The sequence below is a fragment of the Gopherus flavomarginatus genome, chromosome 1 (assembly GCF_025201925.1).
Source record: "Gopherus flavomarginatus isolate rGopFla2 chromosome 1, rGopFla2.mat.asm, whole genome shotgun sequence".
Classification (NCBI taxonomy): domain Eukaryota; kingdom Metazoa; phylum Chordata; order Testudines; family Testudinidae; genus Gopherus; species Gopherus flavomarginatus.
The window spans coordinates 131,332,074-131,352,590 of NC_066617.1; the positions used below are offsets into that span (position 1 = coordinate 131,332,074).

General features: G+C 41.0%; 2 protein-coding genes across 2 annotated transcripts in view; both read left to right on the forward strand.

The window, feature by feature from the left end:
• The window catches only part of LOC127035217 (patatin-like phospholipase domain-containing protein 2), a 31,476-nt gene extending 16,940 nt beyond the window's left edge, over positions 1–14,536 (forward strand). Inside the window, exons 6-9 of the mRNA XM_050924842.1 lie at positions 2,031–2,246; positions 6,155–6,287; positions 9,950–10,066; positions 12,211–14,536. Of these exons, the coding sequence (XP_050780799.1) occupies positions 2,031–2,246; positions 6,155–6,287; positions 9,950–10,066; positions 12,211–12,502 (758 nt within the window). The 3' untranslated portion in view covers positions 12,503–14,536. The remainder of the gene's footprint in view (positions 1–2,030; positions 2,247–6,154; positions 6,288–9,949; positions 10,067–12,210) is intronic.
• A 4,153-nt stretch (positions 14,537–18,689) lies between these two features.
• Positions 18,690–20,517, forward strand: part of SAMM50 (SAMM50 sorting and assembly machinery component) — a 38,947-nt gene continuing 37,119 nt past the window's right edge. Inside the window, exon 1 of the mRNA XM_050924876.1 lies at positions 18,690–18,835. Within this exon, the coding sequence (XP_050780833.1) occupies positions 18,815–18,835 (21 nt within the window). The 5' untranslated portion in view covers positions 18,690–18,814. The remainder of the gene's footprint in view (positions 18,836–20,517) is intronic.

Genomic DNA, 20,517 nt, shown 5'->3' on the forward strand with positions numbered 1-20,517 from the left:
AGCTTGAGCTTCAAGTTGATGCCCTAGTCTAGCGTTGTCTGTCTTTCTCATTGTTCCATCGGCATAGAAGAGGGACATAGGCACAGGCCCTAGTGGGTGACCTAAGAACACTTTGCCGTTGAGATATCATCTCTGCATCTTGCTAAAGAAAGGGCTCTGTAGAAAACAGTTTCTGTACTGATAGCTGCTGTGATTGTTCCTACCTTGCTTGACTTAAATTTGGTGGTCTTGGCCATGTCAGCAAATATTTTGATGCCGGATTTCTTGACTGGACTGAGGAAGCTATGTGTCCCATTGGAATCAAGTGCACTTCTTACAGATTTCTCCATTTGTTCTTCACCAAGATCTGCTATTTTTGGTAGAGACTCTTGCACAACTGATGTTACTTGCAGTCCAGTAAATACGTTGATGATCATCTGTTGATGTGATTTAGGTCAAATGGATTTGTCATATTGTTGCTGAAATGGTTGGTAAGAGTTGTAATAGGGTCTTCATTCCCATGCACTGCAGAGGCAAGGACTTGTTTGCAGACTTTGTGTTCTCTACTTCTTGTTAGCCTACTTCTTTCTCTACTAGCTTTTGCATAATCGTAATACGAAACTGTGTATTGTCACCTCTAACGTGAACACTGATCTGTGCATAAGCGTCACAGAATTAAAAAGCTAGTTTCTAGAATATTTCAAAGGGTAATATTGCATGCATACACAATTATATATTAAACCTTCTACCAGGCAGACTAATGCTACTTTAGGAATTCACATACTTTTATTATTTACCCACTATGCAGTACAAACAGTAGTCACACAATTGATTGCTTCTGCTGCACAACTTTCAGTGTGAGACTGATCTGGTCAGCAAATTTTACTTAAATTTAGAGAAGAGAGATCACTTGTGGTACTGTGACAGTTAAGAATATGCGATGTGAAAACATTTCATGTTTATATACCGCACAATGTTGTATTTGCCATTTTTGCACATGCTGAACAGCTGCATCATTCCTGGGGGTAGGGGGAAACTTACCCAGGCAAAACCAATAAATACCCTTTAATACATTGTTTGTTAGTTTTGACCAGTAAACACCACATAAAGGAGTTGAACTTAACTGAAACAGTGAAAACTGTAGTCATAATCATGTTGCAGTGTTTCTGGATTGCAAAAAATGGCATTTTTCTCATTTTGGGTACCATTGTTTCACCTTGCTTGCAGGCTTATACTTGACAGCTCCACATCATGCCACATTTAAATGGACATAAAATAAACTTGCAAATGATTTAGAGTGTGTGTGTGTTGCATAGGTACATTAAACTCCAAAAATAAGGCCCCTTTTCTGCAGAATTGCCACATGCCTAAAGTGATCCTGTGCCCTTGCCAGCTTATGGCTTCAGTGATTGACTAATATATATTCCCTATGTAGATTCAGTTGACAGCTTTCATTTTTCCTTCAGCTCCTATCCTAAAATGATAACTGATCCTGCAAAGGGTCTAAGGGTCTCATGTGAGTAAGGATTTGCAAGATCAGGCCCATACTTACTATCTTCTTTTAAAGTCCCGCATTTCACCTCTGTTAGATGAAGTGTTGCCCGTTTGTAAAGCAGTGGTTATCAAACAGGGGTCTGAGGCCCCCTGGGGGGGCTCTGAGCGGGTTTCAGGGGGTCTGCCAAAATAAACCAGAGAGCAGGGCTGGCGTTAATCAGTGGGCCCCAGGGAAGAAAGCCAAAGCCTGAGCCCCATTGCCCGGGACTGAAGTTGAAGCCTGAACCCTGCCACATGGGGATGAAACCAGCTTAGCTGCATGGGGCCTCAGGCAATTGCCCTGCATGCTATCCCCGAACACTGGCTCTGGCTTTTCATCTACTGGATATGCATGAAAAACTTTGTTTTTGTGGCACATGGGGGCCGTGGAGTCTTTATAGCGTGTTAGGGGTGGGGCTCAGAAAGAAAAAGGTTGAGAACACCTGTTGTAAAGGATTCTGGGATCTTTTGGATGACAGCTGTCATAAATGTGAGTTCTTTCTTTCTTATTTCCCCAGATATTCTTAACGATTCAGTTTATGTCGACTTGTCCTTAAAGAAAAACCCTCAGGAACTCATAGAGGACACTGACTTTACAAACAAGAAAACTATTCCACAGAGGAAGGGCACAGAGGAGATATTGAAGACAAAAATGCTTAGTAACCAGCTAAAGCTAAACACATGGCCATTAGATGAAAGAATTTTTGAGCATCTACCTCCTAGACTTCGTAAAGGTATAGATTTGAGAATATCTTCCAATAACTTTGAATGCCAATAATGTTTTTATAAATGACTTGAACTAGTTCTCATCTTGACAATATCTTCTGATGATAGAAAATACAAAACTATCTTGTATAAAATGATAATGTAAAATCTACTGTAGTTTTTTAACTGATTAAAGTAACACAGAGCAATTCTTTAAATACAGTTATAAGGTATGATCACATAAGAAAAATAAAGTTGTATTTGGCTTCAGAAACTGGCAAGATGGAAACTAGTTTCACAAGTCACTTAATTGTAGTTTAGTAGAGCATAACTGAGGTGTAGTGCCATAAACTGGATACTGATTAATTTTGTGGATATATTTATAATAACTGGGGCTGTCAAGTGGTTAAAAAAATTAATTGCACAATGAAACAATAATAGAATACCATTTATTTTTTGTTTTCTACATTTTCAAATATTGATTTCAGTTATAACAGAATATAAAGTGTACAGTGCTCACTTTATTTTTGTTTACAAATATTTGCACATAAAAAACAAAAGTAATAGTATTTTTCAATTCACCTAATACAAGTACTGTAGTGCAATCTCTTTATCGTGAAAGTTGAACTTACAAATGTAGAATTATGTACAAAAAAAATTAAAAATGTAAAACTTTAGAGTCGACAAGTCCAATCGGTCTTACTGCTTGTTCAGCCAATTGCTGAAACTTTGTTTACATTTGCAGGAGATAATGCTGCCCACTTCTTGTTTACAATGTCACATGAAAGTGAGAACAAGCGTTCTGATGGCACTGTTGTAGTCAGCATCACAAGATATTTACGTGCTGTCATGGTATGAGCCCCCACTCTGAACCTTAGTGTCTAAAAGATGGGGTACCAGCATGAACCCCTCTAAGTTTAATTACCAGCTTAGATCTTGTAGTGCTGCCACCAGGGCTTGCAGTGCCTGGTACACTCTGGTCCCCCCAAAACCTTCCCAGGGGACCCCAAGACCCAGACCCCCTGGATCTTAACACAAGGAAAGTAAACCCTTTTCCCCACCGTTGCCTCTTCCAGGCTTCCCCTCCCTGGGTTACCTGGAAGATCACTGTGATTCAAACTCCTTGAATCTTAAAACAGAGAGAAATCAGGCTTTTCCTCCCCCCTTCTCTCCTTCCTCCCACCAATTCCCTAGTGAGTGCAGACTCCCTCCCCTTGGGTCTTATACAAGATAGCCAAAAATCGATCAGGTTCTTAAAAAGAAAAGCTTTTAATAAAAGAAAACTTTTACTTTTTTTCTATCTCTGTAAAATCAAGATGACAAATGTTACAGGGTCTTTCAGCTTATAAACACTAGAGAAAATCCTCCCCACAGCACAAATACAAGTTTCAGCAACAGAGATACAATCTTTCCAGCAGATATACATTTGCAAATAAAGAAAACAAACAAAAAAGACTAAACTGCCTTTCTAACTGGTACTTACTAATTTGAACAGAAGAGATTTTTTCAGAAAGATTGGAGGAATCTGCTTACATGACTGGCCCCTCTCGGAACCCAGAGAGAACACACACAAAAAAACCCAAGAAGCACAAAAAAAGGCTTCCCTCCACCGAGATTTGAAAGTATCTTGTCTCCTGATTGGTCCTTTGGTCAGGTGTTCCAGGTTCACTGCTTGTAACCCTTTACAGGTAAAAGAGACATTAACCCTTAACTATCTGTTGATGACACGTGCCAAATGCCCTAAAGATTCATATGTTCCCTTCATGCTTCAGTGACCATTCCAGAGGACATGCGTCCGTGTTGATGACAGGTTCAGTTCAGTAGTGATCCAAAGCAGTGCGGACTGATGCATGTTCATTTTCATCATCATGAGTCAGATGCCACCAGCAGAAGGTTGATTTTCTTCTTTGGTGGTTCAGGTTCTGTAGTTTCCACATTGAAGTGTTGCTCTTTTAAGACTTCTGAAAGCATGCTTCACACCTCATCCCTATCAGATTTTGGAAGGCACTTCATATTCTTAAATCTTGGATCAAGTGCTAGCTTTAGAAATCTCACATTGATACCTTCTTTGCATTTTGTCAAATCTGCAGTGAAAGTGTTCTTAAAACAAACAACATGTGCTGGGTCATCATCTGAGACTGCTATAACATGAAATATATGACAGAATGCAGTTAAAACAGAGCAGGAGACACACATTTCTCCTCCAGGGAGTTCAGTCACAAATTTAATAAACACATTATTTTTTAATGAGCGTCATCAGCATGGAAGCATGTCCTCTGGAATGGTGGCTGAAGCATGAAGAGGCGGAGGAATGTTTAGCATATCTGGCATGTAAATATCTTGTAGTGCTGGCTACAAAAGAGCCATGCGAACATGCCTGTTCTCACTTTCCAGGTGACGTAAATAATAAGCAGGCTGCATTATCTCCTGTAAATGCAAACAAGCTTGTTTGTCTTTGGGAGTTGCTGAACAAGAAGTAGGACTGAGTGGACTGGTAGGCGCTAAAGTTTTACGTTGTTTTGTTTTAGAGTGCAGTTATGTAACAAAAAAAAATCTACATTTGCACTTTCACGATAAAGAGATTGCATTATAGTACTTATATGAGGTGAATTGAAAAATACTGTTTCTTTTGTTTATCATTTTTAGAGTGCAAATAGTAGTAATCAAAAATAATATAAAGTGAGCACTCTACAGTTTGTATTTGTATTGTAATTGAAATCAATATATCTGAAAATGTAGAAAAAATCCAAAAATATTTAATAAATTTCACTTGGTATTCTGTTGCTTAACAGTGTGATTAAAACTGATTAATCGCTATTAATTTTTTTAAATTGCAAATAATTATTTTGAATTCATCATATGAGTTAACTGCAATTAAGTGACGGCCCTAATAATAACCACAATAAGATGATATGAACAATCCTATGTGAGAAGTATTTCAAATGTCTTACAAATTAAATCTTTAATCACTAATATTTTAATTATAATTTATTAACTAAAATTGGATAAATAAGAACTTGAAGTCATCATCAAAACTAATGACTAAATAAATAAAACCCCTTATGTTTCAGAGAACGAAACTTAACAGGTATATAATAAACATTTCTGGGTTACTGTCCTTACATTTACCTTAGGTTAGCTAGGTGCCTATAGACAATGACCAGCAATTTAAAGCCTGAAATATGTGACTTACGATTTGGGAAAACAAGTAAATTACATGAAGAAACACGAAGATTATGAAAGCAGAGTTGTTTGATAACCTTCCATTTGCTTTTAAGCTATATACCTCAGACAACATTATAAAGATGGGTAAATGTCAGCATCCCTATTTTACTGACTAATAAAAATCAAGCACATTAGGTGACTTGTCCGTGTTCACATAACCAATGTTCAAAATAGAGCTGGCAATAGCACCCAGGTTTCCCCAAATTCCAGTTTTGTGTTTTGTCTAAGTACCATTATAACTTTCCTCTGTAGTGTGATGCATTTTAAATAGAAAAAGTTTGTTTTAGCACTAATATTTTGTGACATAGGGCTTAGCAACACGTTAGCTCACAGTATGCTAAGGTGTAAATGTATCCCGCACTAGTGTGCCGTGCCGCCTGCTAAATGTCTTTTGTAGACCTTATTGCCATGCACTAAAAGCTCCCTAAAACAGGAGTAGATCAAAGCCCATTAGAAAACTTTTAGTGTGTGGCAGCAAGGTCTATATAGACACTTAGTGCACAGCATGCAAGTGTGGGGTAGATTTACATCCTAGCTTGCTACAAACTAAGTGCTCATTTAGTTAATGTTGCATGTCAATTGTGCTTCAATATTAATCACCCTTATAGAACACTAAAAAACATCACTGCACCTAAAATAATTTGTTTGAACAGTACATTTAAAAACAAAAGTGTATTCTAAAGGCTGTTTTAAAAAAATCCTTATTTTCCAGCATTACAAGAAGCTTGTAAAGAGAAGAGTGGGTTCTGTGCCCAGGTCTCTAAACTCTTACCAATGCGAATGATGTCTTATCTGATACTGCCATATACCCTGCCAGTGGAGTCTGCCTATTCTGTTGCTTTAAGGTGAGGTTCTGTTTAAGAACTATTATAAAACCCATACTTCTGGGTCCATTTAAGAGTTCTTTTATTCTTTTTCATTAATTATTTTATAGTCATGACTAACAAGCTAGCAGTGTATTAAGTGTTCTGAAACGCACTGATGACTTGACTTACATTCTAGAGACAGTTCTAGAACTCTATGTAAATTGTAGCTTATGCTCCTTTCCCCATATTCAGGGCCGGCTCCAGGCACCAGTGGAGGAAGCACGAAGCATGTGCCTGGGGCAGCACATGCTAAGGGGCAGCATTCTGTCCATTCTTGGGGCAGCTCAGTCCGAGCGGCTTTTTTTTTTTTTTTTTTTTTGCTTGGGGCGGCAGAAATTGTAGAGCCGGCTCTGCCCATATTACTTCATCTTGCAGATGTTTTCTGTGCACAACTAAAGCCTTTAATAAAAGCTTGCTAAGTGAAAGATGGATAGAAAAATGGAGAAAAGGGGAGATTTCTAGAATTCCATATGTATTTAGTCTTTTTAATATATGAAGTATCTTTTAATTGACTGATTTAAAAAAATTCTAATATCTAAGCAACATCTAAAAAAAGAGTTCTATATCTAAAGACTGTTTGAAAAATGAAGGATTTCTTTTGCCCAAAAGTGACTCTTCAGCAAGGGAGAAACTGATTGTATACAAAATAGATCAGAAAGGGTCAGGTTCCTTTGTTTGTTTTTTGTTTCGTTCATTTGCTTTTTTCAGTTATAGTAATCAGCTATAGCAGGTACAATGCCTTCAGACAGATTCCCTTTTAATGTGCTACCTATAGCAAAATATAACAATTTCATTTACGCTGCTTCATTCTCTGGTGATAGTCAGTCTGTATCCAGGTCTCGCTTATGTTGTAATCACTTAAAAATCACATCAAAAACCTTTATAGTAATGCAGTCAGAGTTGCACTAAGGGTTTGTTTACATGATGCATGCCAGCTGGGGTGTAAATTCTAGTGGGCACACTAGCATGTCATGCTCTAAAAGTTCTCTAGTGCATGTGGACGTAGTCCTGTTTCAAAGAGTATTATGTCAGTGCTCGCTAGGGAGCTTTCAGTGTGTACCAGCAGGTTCCTCCCTGACAGTTATTGTGCAACACACTGGTGTGCATTACAATTTACACCCTGATTGGTGCATACTGTGTAGGCAGCCCTTACATTTCATACAAACTTATTTATTGAGGCAGAATTCTGCCCTTGGAGTCAAAACATGTTCTACAACCCTTAGCTTGTGTACCTCTGATGTAAGACAAAGAAATTAGGTTGTCCTGAGGTCCTAAACTCTGTACTAGGATGGAGGGCAACCCAGTGCATAAACAGCAGAACTTCATCACAATAACTTTACAGAAAATACTGGAAGGATTAGGAAGAAAATATACAGCCAAAAGTAGTTCTTTGAGTAATGGTCCCTATATGTATTCCACATGTGGGTATGCATGCACACCATGTGCCTGAGTCTGGAATATCTTCAAAGCAGTCTCCATTGGCCTGCAAGTACACAGTAGCTCTCCTAGTGCTCCTGGCTGAGGTTACAGGAGGCAGTGCGAGTAGAGTCTTCCCCAGGTCCTTATGCAGCAGTAGTAGCCTGAGCCAGAATTGTGTCCTCCTTCATGTCGTTGCATTACCTATAAAGAAAACATTTCTAAATAGTTATATTTTTAGATTAACAGTTAGTAGTTAAAAAGTTTATACTATAGAGTAGCTTGTTTTCCTGGTTGGGGAATCCCTCCCCAGCTCCAGGACTATTTCAAGCAACATGTCCCCTGCCCTCGATCCTTCTCTATCAGTGATGAACATCAATGTGGCCTGTACTGTCTAGGTGAGGCACATATCTCTGCAAAGTGTAGCATCTGTCACTCCTTCCCACCCAGAACTCAAGAAGCCCAGGAGTTTTGCCTATGGAAGTACTAGATGGAGAAGGCTGAGGCTGCTTTGTGACCTGGGGCAGGGAGATGCCTATGTGTATTAGCCTCCGCTGCCAACCAGTGCCCCTCCAAGCACATGCCTTGCAGCAGAACCATCAACATGTAAGCCCAAGAACTCCTTTTTCAGGGCTCCCCATGAGTAAAGAGTACTGTCATGACAAAGACAGATCACCATTTAGAACTGTTCATAAGAAACATGTTTTTTCCCTGAGCTGGTCCAGATTAGATGAAACATCATGAATGGTACCTAAGGAGCCAGCTCCAATGGATGAATTCTGTTCAGTTAATCTAAGACTTCTACATTAGTGGTCCGCGGACCATAGGTTGAATTTCCAAAGCGGTCTGCATCTCCATTCAAAAATGTTTAGGGGTCCACAGATGAAACCCCTCCTGCTCCCTGAACTCCTCATTTCTGGCCCCATCCCAGAGCCCACGCCCCCAGCCAGAGCTCTCACCCCCTCCCACACCCCAACTCCCAATCTCGTGAACATTCATGGCCTGCCATACAATTTCCATGTCCTGATGTGTTCCTTGGGCCAAAAAGTTTACCCACCCCTAGCCCTAAATGGGAGCTTAACTTTGTCCTGTCCAGACTCTGTAGTCTGCTTTTTTGAATCCATGGCAACTTGTACCATGGCCCACCTGTCCAGGAAAGTGGTAGTCTTAGTAGCTATTACCTCAGCTCTGAGCTCCATGACCCTCCTAGCTATAATGGTTGACTCTCCTTATATGGTGTTTCACAAAGAAAAGGTTTCTCTTTGATTATACCCCAAGTTTCTCCCCACGACTGTTTCTGAGTTCCACATCTGTGAAATGATAGTTACCTGTATTGTTCCTGAAATCCGACACTTCCTCTGAAGACAAGAGACTCCAGTCTCTTGATATCTGGCCTGCCCTGGCATTTACCTGCAAAGAACCAAACCATTTAGGAAATCACTGAGACTCTTGATCACCATACCAGAGAAGTCACGTGGGCAAGCCATATCCTCCCAGAAAAATTTTAAATAGGTCTCGGGATATATCTTAGAATGCTACAAGATAGCAAACATTCCTCCCCATGGAGGTATCACACTTCACTCCACGCAGGCACAGTCTGCCTCCATGGTATCCCTATCATATGTTCCATTTCAGGACATCTGCAGAGCAGGCACCTGGGGTTTGATCCGCATGTTCACAACACATTATGCCCTAGTTCATGCTTCGGCAGCAGATGCCGCAGTAGGATCGGCAATATTACATGCATCTTTGCTACCGGTTTTCTTGTACCCACCTCCGTACTGAACACTACTTCCCAATTACCCATATGTGGAATACACATGGGGGCCATCACAGTTACTTACTATAACTAGAGGCTTCTTCAAGATGTGTGGTCCCTATCTGCATTCCTTCATCCCCTCTGCTTCAGTTCCCGTTGGATTCGTGGTTAGAAAAGGAAGTGGAAAGGTGTTGACCCCCACTACCTCTTAATACCTTCGGCTGGGAGCACTAGGAGAGCTACTGTGCATGTGCAGGTCAATGGACACTGCTTTGAAGAATTTCCAGACTCAGGTGCATGGCGCGTGTGGAATACAGATAGGGACCACACATCTCTAAGAGTCTCCAGTTACAGTAAGTAACCTCCACATTGGCAGAGTGTGTTAAAGTTTGCATTCCAAACCTTCTATGGAACTTTCAACATAAATTCAGGTTTACTGAAACACTTTATTTTTTGATGACTGCAGGTTAGTAGACTGGTTTCCTGATATCCCTGATGATTTTCAATGGATGCAGGGACAACTACGTCGGATTGTTAGTACAGTTTATTCTCGGGCAAGAAATAAGCTACTCAGTACCTCCAGGTAAGTCATTGTGCTGCTATGTGCAAACTTATGCATCTCTTTTACATTTATTTTGCCAGTCAAAACAAAACTTAGTGCAATAATTAATATTCTGTTGCAAGCATTTAGTAGATCATTTCAAGGATAAGTAGAAACTTGTTTCACTTCTACCAAAGCCCTGTTCTCTCTATTACGGTATGTTAAGGGGTTGTTTTCCTGCTCTCTTCATTAGACTTGAAGAGTTTTCTTCAGTAAATGGCTTCATGCTCTTTCCTCAGGACTGATAATAGCTGAGGCAGTTGCAGCAGGGACTTCTAGTGCTTATTTTTCTAGATTCACTACTCTTTCCTGCCTCCAGCACCTTAGCTTCTTTTTACTCTCAGTCTTTTTCTCAGCTTCTGAAGATGGACTCCATCAGAAAAAATTCCTTCAATATCTTGATTTCTCCTACACTGTGATGAACATCAGAGTGTTGGGAATATCTTGAATTCCTTCATACTGTCTTTAGAGGAGTGGACAGCCCCGCTGTTGTGGCCCTTTTTTCTTTGTCCACCACTGCTGGATTGGAAATGTCAGACTAAGCAACCTCATCTGTGCGCAGGGATAAGGGCTGTTGACTGGGAAACAGGATGCTTGTGGGGAGGAACAGGAAAATCCTATCGCCAGAGGAACTGGGAGCTACTGAGAGATTCTGATAGCAAGTGGGGAAGTGAGCTGTGTTCTTGTAAAGCAACCCACTATAGACAGCTTCTAGAGCTTGGGGGTGTGGAGGTCCATACTCAACTAGGGCTTTCTCAGGATACTTGCTCATGGATAGCTTGCCTGTTGGTACTACCTCTCCGGTTGTGTGGGGTTTTTTTGGAGCAGACCACTGGATTTCCCCCTCTGATGCACCACACCATCGTCTCATAGTGATCATAGTCTGATGCATGCAAATTATTTTTTTAAGCACGTTGTAGGAGAGGAATTGGAGGAGGCAGCCAGTGAATTCATCAGATATAATTCTGTTGCTTGAAACTACAATTTCCATCCCACCTTTAAAATAAGTAAAAAGGAAAAATCTGGTCCTGCTCCTTCTTTGCTTTGTCTGACTCTATGTTCCTGTTTGAATTGGTGGATTTTCTGCCTCTCACAATGGTTGACAATATTTCTTCTATAAAGCTCTGCTTTTTTTTATATTTCTCATCTTCCTTCTTAAGACAACAGTCTCTATCTCTCAATTCTCAGTAGGAGTCAGAATTCAGACTTTCATGGGAATTTGTGCTGTTAGGAAACTTAACAAGGTCCCCAAATCTTAACTTGGTGGTTAGTGTTTTCTGGCACATCCAAATTTCAGCTAAGGAAGTAGTTGTCAAAGTAAAAAATCTCCAGGAGAGAGATGGAATTTAGAGGAAGATGGTGCTAACTATCTTTTGGTGGTTGGCTCTCCTTTCCTGTGTCTGAGGAAAGAGGAATAACTTGCTAAATATGAACGACTGTTCTAAAACACAGGAAACGAACCAACAGGTAAGCCTTTTCTGTTTTGTTAAAATGGGTAACATTTTAAGTACTGCCTGAGTAAGGAATAGGAACCATATGTATAACACACACACACTTTTTAATGTGTGTAAATTGAGACTATGTACTACACATTATTTATAGGAAATCCATTTAAAAATAACTATTCTGTACACTAATTCGTACTGGTACTTCTCTTTTTTTTATAATAGAGGTAGGTAAGACTTCACATTTTATCACTGCAGATTCTCCTCAGTTGGCTAATGGGTCACCTACTGATCACCTCTGATTTTGTTCAGTAGCATTGGAGAGGAGTTGTATAAATTTAACCTTGCTATCTGAGGCTTATCTGATCATCCTACTGACTTTCTTCACACAACCCTTCCATACTTGAGTTGCATCACACTTCAAAACTATGTGGGCACCCCCAGTAAGATGTGCTCCATTGACGTTCAGACTTTAGATGCCTTATTTTCTATTATCCCATAACAAATATATTTAGAACCCACATTTATTTTCCCTGGAGGATGCTGTGGTGTCATCTAAGTTCCCCTTCCATGTAGGAAGAACCCCTGTTCCATCACCCGTTGACCTGAAATAGAAACCTGTTTAAAATATTGTTAATAGATATTGTTTTTGTTTCTCTTCTCTCCCCCACCCCTCCACAGTAAAGAGAGCTATGCATCACTAAGAAAATGTCAGACTGTTCCACCTAATGTAGAGTCCCATTCCCCCTACTGCCATTCTAAAGTGCCACACTCTGCTGCAGACCTTGAAGGTTGGCTCTGGGATTTTCCATACTGCAGAGACTCAGCAGGGAAGCAAATTTCTGTTGGTATAAAAGGGCTCTCAGACTCTGATTCTCATCATATTTTCTTCATAAATTCTGAAGAATCTGGCTTGGAAACGGATTTTGACTCCTCCTCAGACAAGAGTTTCCAAACTGCCTCAGAAGATTAATTTTGAAAGCTCTGAAATCCGTCTGACAGTGAAGCTTAAATGTTGTGAAGCGAACTCATTCTTTCAATTTGCCAATAAGTATCGGAAGACTTTTGTTTACAGCTCAATGTCAAATTGCCTTTGGGGCCTTTACAATGCTAAGGATTATACAAAACAGTTGTCACTGTACTATGTAACAGTCACATTCTTGTTAATCTATTAAATCACTGGCTTCATTTCAAAATTACAATAGCACAATATCTGGAAAAAGATTTCACTCTAAGCTACCTGAAATTAAAAAGCTACATAAAATCAAACCCTATAAATTACTTGTTCTAGACTGAAAAAAGCATTTATAGAAAAGTTGCATTTTAAAATGCATGCTTTTAAACAATAAATGTGTATGGTGGTGTTAGATTAATTTTTAGCACTTGCATGAAATCAGGCAAATTGTACTTTATAAAGGGAAATGTACATAAGGAACTTTTTGAGGGCCTCCAATATCTGTGTATTTGCCTTTTGTTTAAGTGTACTGTTTTGTGGAAAAAAGGCACCAACTTTGATTACATACTGTAACATACAATTCATAATATAATCCAAGTTCACTATTCCCAACAAGTTTTACAAAGTGCCTTTTTTCCTTAAGTATTGAGAAGGAAAAAAGTCACAAGAACTGGGCCACATTTAGCCATAAGTGTTAAGGGACACAACTCTATTGACTTTAATGGAGTAGTGCATGCTTAGCAAGGGCTTAATTTGAACTAATGTTTTAAAAGGTATTTTAAAAAGAAAAATCTCTAGACCAGTGGTCTTTTGAAAAGACAGTATCACTGTAGAGCAACAATGAAGTTGTCATAATACAACCATTGCAAAACATCTTTGTGACATTACATTATGACTGAACAGTGTCAGGCTTGTGCTCTGATTTGTGGATTATATACATCTTCTGTAAAATGGAAAAGGAGGCCGCCTTCCTTTTTTATTCCTTGGAGGAACAGAAGGGGGATCCCAGTGATTCCATTCTGTTTGTTTAGCACTTCTTGTGCTAACTTCTCTCAAGCAGTGTAGGGAAATTTCCTAACATTTGTGCCCTTATGGAGATCAGAATGAATAAGCCAAGTTCAAAACAAATGTGTGGATATTGTTATCCTTGTATTATACCGTAAAGAGCTGCATGCAGGTCTAAATCAGCTGTTTAAAAATTAAAAATAAAAAAATCCCTGCCCTCTTTCCCCAAAACCTCAAGTCCTATCCACATTGAAATTTGTAACAGTCTATAAAAACTATTCTCTATAAAGGTGCCATTGTGGTTTCAAATCTCCGTATAGACAGGCTTAAATTAAGTATTTTATGAGCTCATCTGACAAAACTCTGATAGTTATGAAGTTAATTATTAAACCACTGTTTTAATGATAAAATAAATATATATATTTTTAGCAACATGTTTTGGGCTAATGGTGGTTTTGAAAAAATCATAGATGGAATTTTGTGGCTTACTTGAAAAAGACTTGGCATTTAAGGGCCAAATGTTATTTCTAGTACAGTGGTGTAAATTTGGAGTAAATCAGCTGTACTCCAGGAAGAAGAGAGAACTCTCTAAAGCATTTATTGGGAGTGGCCTGTAAAGAAAACTGGCTGGAGATGGGAGGGACAAGAGAAGATAAAATATTTTTATAATATTATAGTGTAAATTTTGAATATCTCCAGGTCTTTGAGTTGTCAAAACCTTAATGTTCCCAACTTGGACTAAATGTTAAGCAGTTCTTTAGGTTTTCAAAAAAAATTCACAACTCAAAGTGCTACATCTTAAGAATAAACTAATTAAAAATGCTTTTAAAATATTGTTAAAATGTTGTAATACTATAATGGATTTCCCCCCATAAAGTAGTGAAGCATTTTTATATTATACATAATGATTTTTATAACTTTGGTGCTATCTCATTTGAAAAAATAGTACTCGATTTTTGTCATTGGACTCTTTTACGTCTTTGATTCTGCACGGTGACCTGTTAAAAGAAAAATATTGGTATAACCACTAATTTTTATTTCAAAAAATAAAACACAAGCTGTGGTTCTTTATAGTCTCACTTGTAAATTGATGTTATGGAGGGTTGTGGGGTTTTTTGTTGTTTTTTTTCTTGCCATGTTTTAAAAAATACTGTTTGGGTAAATTATTTTAATGTCCTCCTTATGAGATAATATTTAGGCTGCAACTCTACAGACTTACAAACATACTTAATTTTACATATATAAGCAGCCCCATTGCCTTCAATGGGACTAATACACATTCATAAGTCCTTTGCAGGATTGTGGCCTGCATTTCCTGTAACACAGTTCTCTTTTCCCTTACCCCCTGCTGCCATTTAATTTATTTTACAATTTTTCTGTTCAAACTCATAGTGGAATCTTCAGAATAGCAAGGAAATACATGGAAATCTACTGATATTCTTGGAATGTATGGTTAACTAAACAACTGTATCAAGTATTGTAGACAGCTTCATTATTTTCAATCACGATAAGGTAAAGTGGCTAATAAGCAGACTTGTTTCACACATTACAGGAAAATGCACTTTACTGGGGTTGATACTATAGGTTTTGTAAGATAATTTTTAAAATCCTTGCTGTTCCTTTGCTATAGTCGTTTTCATTTCTTATAACTCTCTCTTGTTGAGATCTCTGAAATGCTGTTTTGCTAATCATGTATTGGACTGATTTTCTTTTCACTACATGAACTTTTACACCTCTGTAAGCTTCATCATCCTTTTTATGATTTATTTTTTTAAAAATTGGTTTTTAATTTTTAAGTGAAATTTGTGGTAGTGAAGAATGTTGGAATAACAAAACTTGACTCCATTTTTTTTAGCTTTGTAACAGATACAGCAATGGTATCAACTGTGCAAGCTTCTTACCACAGGCCTCTCAATATGCTTCCTGTCTGAGCTAAAGGATCTATTTGTCTTCAAGGAAATTAGTGCATTAGCCTTGCTTCATACACTCTCATAACCTTCTCTTCTGAGACTACCAAGTAAAGTGCCACATGTGATGTTTGTAACTTTGCATTTTAATATTTTTAAATTGCCCTAGTGCTTTTCAAACCCTTTGTTGCTCTTCTGTCTCCATCCTATTTTTTTCTTCTTCTTCCCAGTCTCTCTTCTTTCCTCTGCATTTCCTTTCCTGCAGAAACTTGCAGTTCTCAACCCAGTGTCTATTGCTTCCTCTCTTATTCCCTCCATTAAAATGATCAGTGTTAAATAGATAAGGTTGACTCTGAAGAATCCTTATTTGACTTTAGAGCTGGCACCCTGTCAGAGGGGGCAAGGTGTTCGCATCTGAGTCTTGGTTCAGACTGCCTTAAGACTTGGACAGATGACATCAAGTCACTCAGTCTGTTCACATTATCTCTGCATCAGTGCAGGCTAGAAACCTTTTTTTTTCTAATGATACCTTAGCGTCTGAATCAGAAGATGTAAGGCAGGCCCCACAAGTACAGCATTGATGCTATACTTTTGACACCATTGTAATAAAAGTTCATGAACACGACTGGGTACCTTTTGAGCATTGACCTGCCAAACCCAGAGTTGTGAGTTCAATCCTTGAGGGGGCCATTTGGGGATTGGTCCTGCTTTGAGCAGAGGGTTGATGATCTCCTGAGGTCCCTTCCAATCCTAATAATCTATGATTCTATCCTTTCTGTTTGAATGTATTGTTATTTGAGGGACATCTTATCCATCAGTTTACAAGGCTGAGACACTCCATGTTTTGAATTCACTTTCAAAAAGCACTTAAATATGCCAAACTAACAAAGTGATCAATTAATGGATTGAGGTTTTGGGGGAGGGAGTGAAATGCTTTCTTACAGTCTTGGCAAGAGAATTGCGTAAGGGTAAGATGGTTACTTTGATACATACAAGAACACTCAGAATAAGACACAAGGGGTTGTATATAAACATTGATTCTCTAGGGTATTTATTTATCTCAGGAGAGGAAAACTAGTTCAAGAGTACTTTAAGCTAATGTGTTTTTTATTGTGAAATGAAAAGAGAGCTCTGATCTACAGCCTCCAAAGCCAAACACACTGCCTTCCATAAGGACCACTGTTGACCCATGCTTTGGGCTATTTTTATACTACAGAGCCTATGCCCGCATAGCCTCCTAGTAGAGATGCAGCCATCCACCAACTTTTTTTTTCTTTTTTGCCAGAATAGGAACAGGAACAAGCGAGAGGAAGTGGTCTAATAAAAAAATATTTCACCCAACTTCTGCTGGTGAGAGACAACTTTTGAGTTTACACAGAGCTCTCTCCACGAACGACGTCTCCAGAAACATGCTTCTGATGGCATAGATGTGTTCTACAGTGGGGTTTTTGACACCACACTGCTGCCATAAATCTTAAGTGTAGAACCATGCCTTGTGCTTCCCTCTCCAGTATATCAACTTAGTTGCCTTATATGTTACAGGTTTGTACAGCATCTAGCACAGTGATTTTTGAACTTCTTGTATTGGTGACCCCTTTCACATGGCAAGCCTCTAAGTATGACCCTTCTTATACATTTAAAAACTCACAATGGAGCCTTTGCCTGCAATGGAGGGGAGGGGGGTAGGGTCATTAAATTCTGTGGCAATACATAAGGAACATAATTCTGTTTTGCAAATAGCCCCAGCTGTTATAACTTGTCTGAGTAGCCAGGAATTTGGGGGGTGGGGGGCGCAGTGGGGGGAAGGGGTGTGAAATCTGTCCTCTGACTGCACAGCTTGAGCCCAGTTTGAATCAGGATGGTCCAACCTTTTCAAAGCTGTGGCCTGGATGTTAGTTTGGGGCACCTCCGTGGGCTATATACAGAGAAATGATCTGATTCTTGGATCAGAAATTATATTTTTAGGATTTAGAAGGATTTAGCCATAAGGCATTAATGGGATTAAGAAGTAATTAAAAAAAGAGAGAGAGACTACCTCACCTCTTAATCAGAACTCTAAGGAAAAGATATTTCTTGCACTAGAATCCCAGTTTCTATCATATTTGCAGTAACAGAGACAGCAGCCAAGTGGTGTTGCTCTCGAGTTTTTGACTTTGTGTTGGGGCACTAGGGAGTGGGGCTTCTGTGGGGGGTGCTGGGCAGTTGTAGGGCTGTGGACCAGGGTGGTGGTGTGCATTTGTGGGTGGGTCTGGCTGGGGCACTGGGTGCAGGGTTCTGGCCACAAGGAATCAGGGAGTTGCTGATAGGGGGCTGTGTAGTACAGCACAGGCCCACCTCTGAGGGGAGGGAGCATGCTGGCAGCAGAGGGCTGGGCCGGCCACTGTGTCTGGCAATTGCCGGTTTGTAAATAGTGCCCTCGCATTGGGCGGAACAGAGCTGCCTCTGCCATGCCATGCCCCGCCCGATTGCCTCTGGCTGGCCCCTCGCTCTGGGGACTGACCTCCCCATGCCATGCTCCATTGTCTCCATCGGGGCCCACAAATGTTTGGGGCATGTCTACAAAAGGTTAATCCGGCCCTGTCTAAAAGCTTTTTTACATTTTACTGGCATGAAGCAGCACCTCTATGACGGAGGGACAGAATGTGTGCGAGCGAGTGCGGCTGCTGGTTTTGGCAGTATGTGCCTCTGCTAGTCTGTTCTTCAGATCAACTAGTGCAAGGCATGACTCTACTGTGCTGCTTGTGTCCTGCCAGGTGGAGGAGCAGGGGGTAAGGTTAGCCAAGACTAGACTAGTCCTTCCCCCTAGCTGTCACGTGCAGACAGATACCACCCTGTGGCCAGGTGTTACTGACAGCAATCAGATTATGTTCTTCCTCCCTAATTTGAAATGCTCCAGTCTGCACCTCAGCTTGTCTGCAGGGGGAGGGATAGCTTAATGGTTTGTGCATTGGCCTGCTAAACCCAGGGTTCTGAGTTCAATCCTTGAGGGGGCCACTTAGGGATCCTGGGGCTAAATAAAAAAATACATAATGGGGGATTGGTCCTGCCTTGAGCAGAGGGCTGGACTAGCTGACCTCCTGAGGTCCCTTCCAACCCTGATATTCTGATTCTCCTGCTGCAGGAGCCTGGGCAGCTGCAGCCTTAGGGACGCAGGGGAACAGCTCCACCCGTGGGGCTGTCACTTGGCCCATCCTCCTGCCTGCCCCCCCCTTTGTGTGGGCGGGGCTTCCTAGCACCCGCCCCATCCGGGAACTTCACTGCCTGCCTCGCCCCTTTTAGCTCCGCTGGCCAATAAGAGCCGGCGAGGCTCCGGGGTGTCATGGCTGCCTCCGTGCCGCGGTCTTTGCTGTAGGGCCTGGTGCAGACGGCCGCGCGCTGCCCTCGCTGTGGGATCGCTGTTCTCGGCGGCGGCGCGGCCATGGGGACGGTGCACGCGCGGGTGAGGTCCCTTCTGGCGCGCGGGGCCCCGGGGCAGAGGAGGAGCCGCGCCCGCTGGCGCGACCTTCGGGAGCGGGTCCGGGCCTGGCCGGGGGCCGCTGAGTGCGGGAACAGCGCGGGGGAAGCTTGGTCCCCGGGGTCCTCCCAGCCCCTTCCCCGCAGGCTGCTGCTTTATCCCGAGCGGGGGGGCCCTGGGGGTGGGGCTGCCCCGCCCCCCCTAACAACGGGCCTGGGGCTGCAGGATCCCCCCCCTCCCGCGTGTCAGTGACCGGCTGCAGCAGCAGGGGCCCTGCCCCGCGTGGAGTCACTGCCCACTGGATTAATGATTTTGCCAGCCCAGGCCCCATATGAACTTGTTTAGGTTTTTTTACAAACTGGTTTGAACTAAAATGAATCTACATGTCACTAAAATGATTGAACATTTACAAATTTTGTTATAAATAAAATTACAAGTATGGCAGACTATTGCTTGAACACACACCTGTATAGCACGGTTTTGCTTATAGAGCGGGACCACGCATGGATCCAAAACCCTGCATTCAAGCAGGGGTCCAGTGCAGTTCAGGATTCTTGTGAGTTTATTTACTAAATGGTATCGTGCCATCATTGGTGATTTCAATATGCGCTACGATTGGTAGAATTGCCGCGTCACTGATGCCGCAATTACAAAAATACTGCTATTATAAATTTGTCGGCCTCGGCGATAATACGCCGCTGCTGGTGGGAGGCAAACTGCACAGCAGGGGAGTTAACCTAAAATATTTTACACATGCCCATAGCGGGTCTGCAGACGGGGTGCGAGACCCTGGAGATATGGAGCGAGGAGTGTCAGACACACCAGCTCTAGGTGGCAGGCTCTCTTGGAGAACTGCTGACATTTGGCTGTGCCAGGGGGAGGGAGGGACTGATATGGTGAATAGGTGCCCCCCTGCAAGGTCTGGCTTTGCTCTTCACAATGATTTCCTCAGGAAGATTTAACCCTCTGTCCAGATCCTTTCTTCCTTCTCTGAAGTGTCTCTGATTAGAGTCTGCTGTCGCACACCTTTTGGCTACAGCTGGTACCGTTTTCAAAGGACCACTTCTCTTTCTGTAATCTGAAAATGGGAACTAGTGATGTATAATAATAAATTTAAAGGACTGAGATAGAATCATAGACTTTAAGGTCAGAAGGGACCATTATGATCATCTAGTCTGACCTCCTGCACAACGCAGGCCAGAGAATCTCACCCACCCACTCCAGTACCAAACCTGTGTCTGAGATCATAGAAGAATGGGGATGGGTGTTACGGCTTTTATGCAGAGTGGTTTGTTTGTTTTTTCCACACCACAGTCTTTCATATATTTGCACTGGTGTCCCCAAAACTATAAAAGTCATTAAAATATCTGGCTTTTCTGAATAACATTTGCAAGTTTTAGATAATAATTTAGATAATGGCATAGAGAGTACACTTGTAAAGTTTGCAGACGATACGAAGATGGAACGGCTTGCAAGTGCTTTGAAGAATAGGATTAAAATTCAAACTCATCTGGGCAACCTGGAGAAATGGTTTGAAGTAAATAGGATGAAATTCAGTGAGGACTAATGCACAGTTCTCATTTAGGAAGGAACAATCAGTTGCACACATACAAAATGGGAAATTACTACCTAGGAAGTAGTACTACTGAAAGGGATCTGGGGGGTCA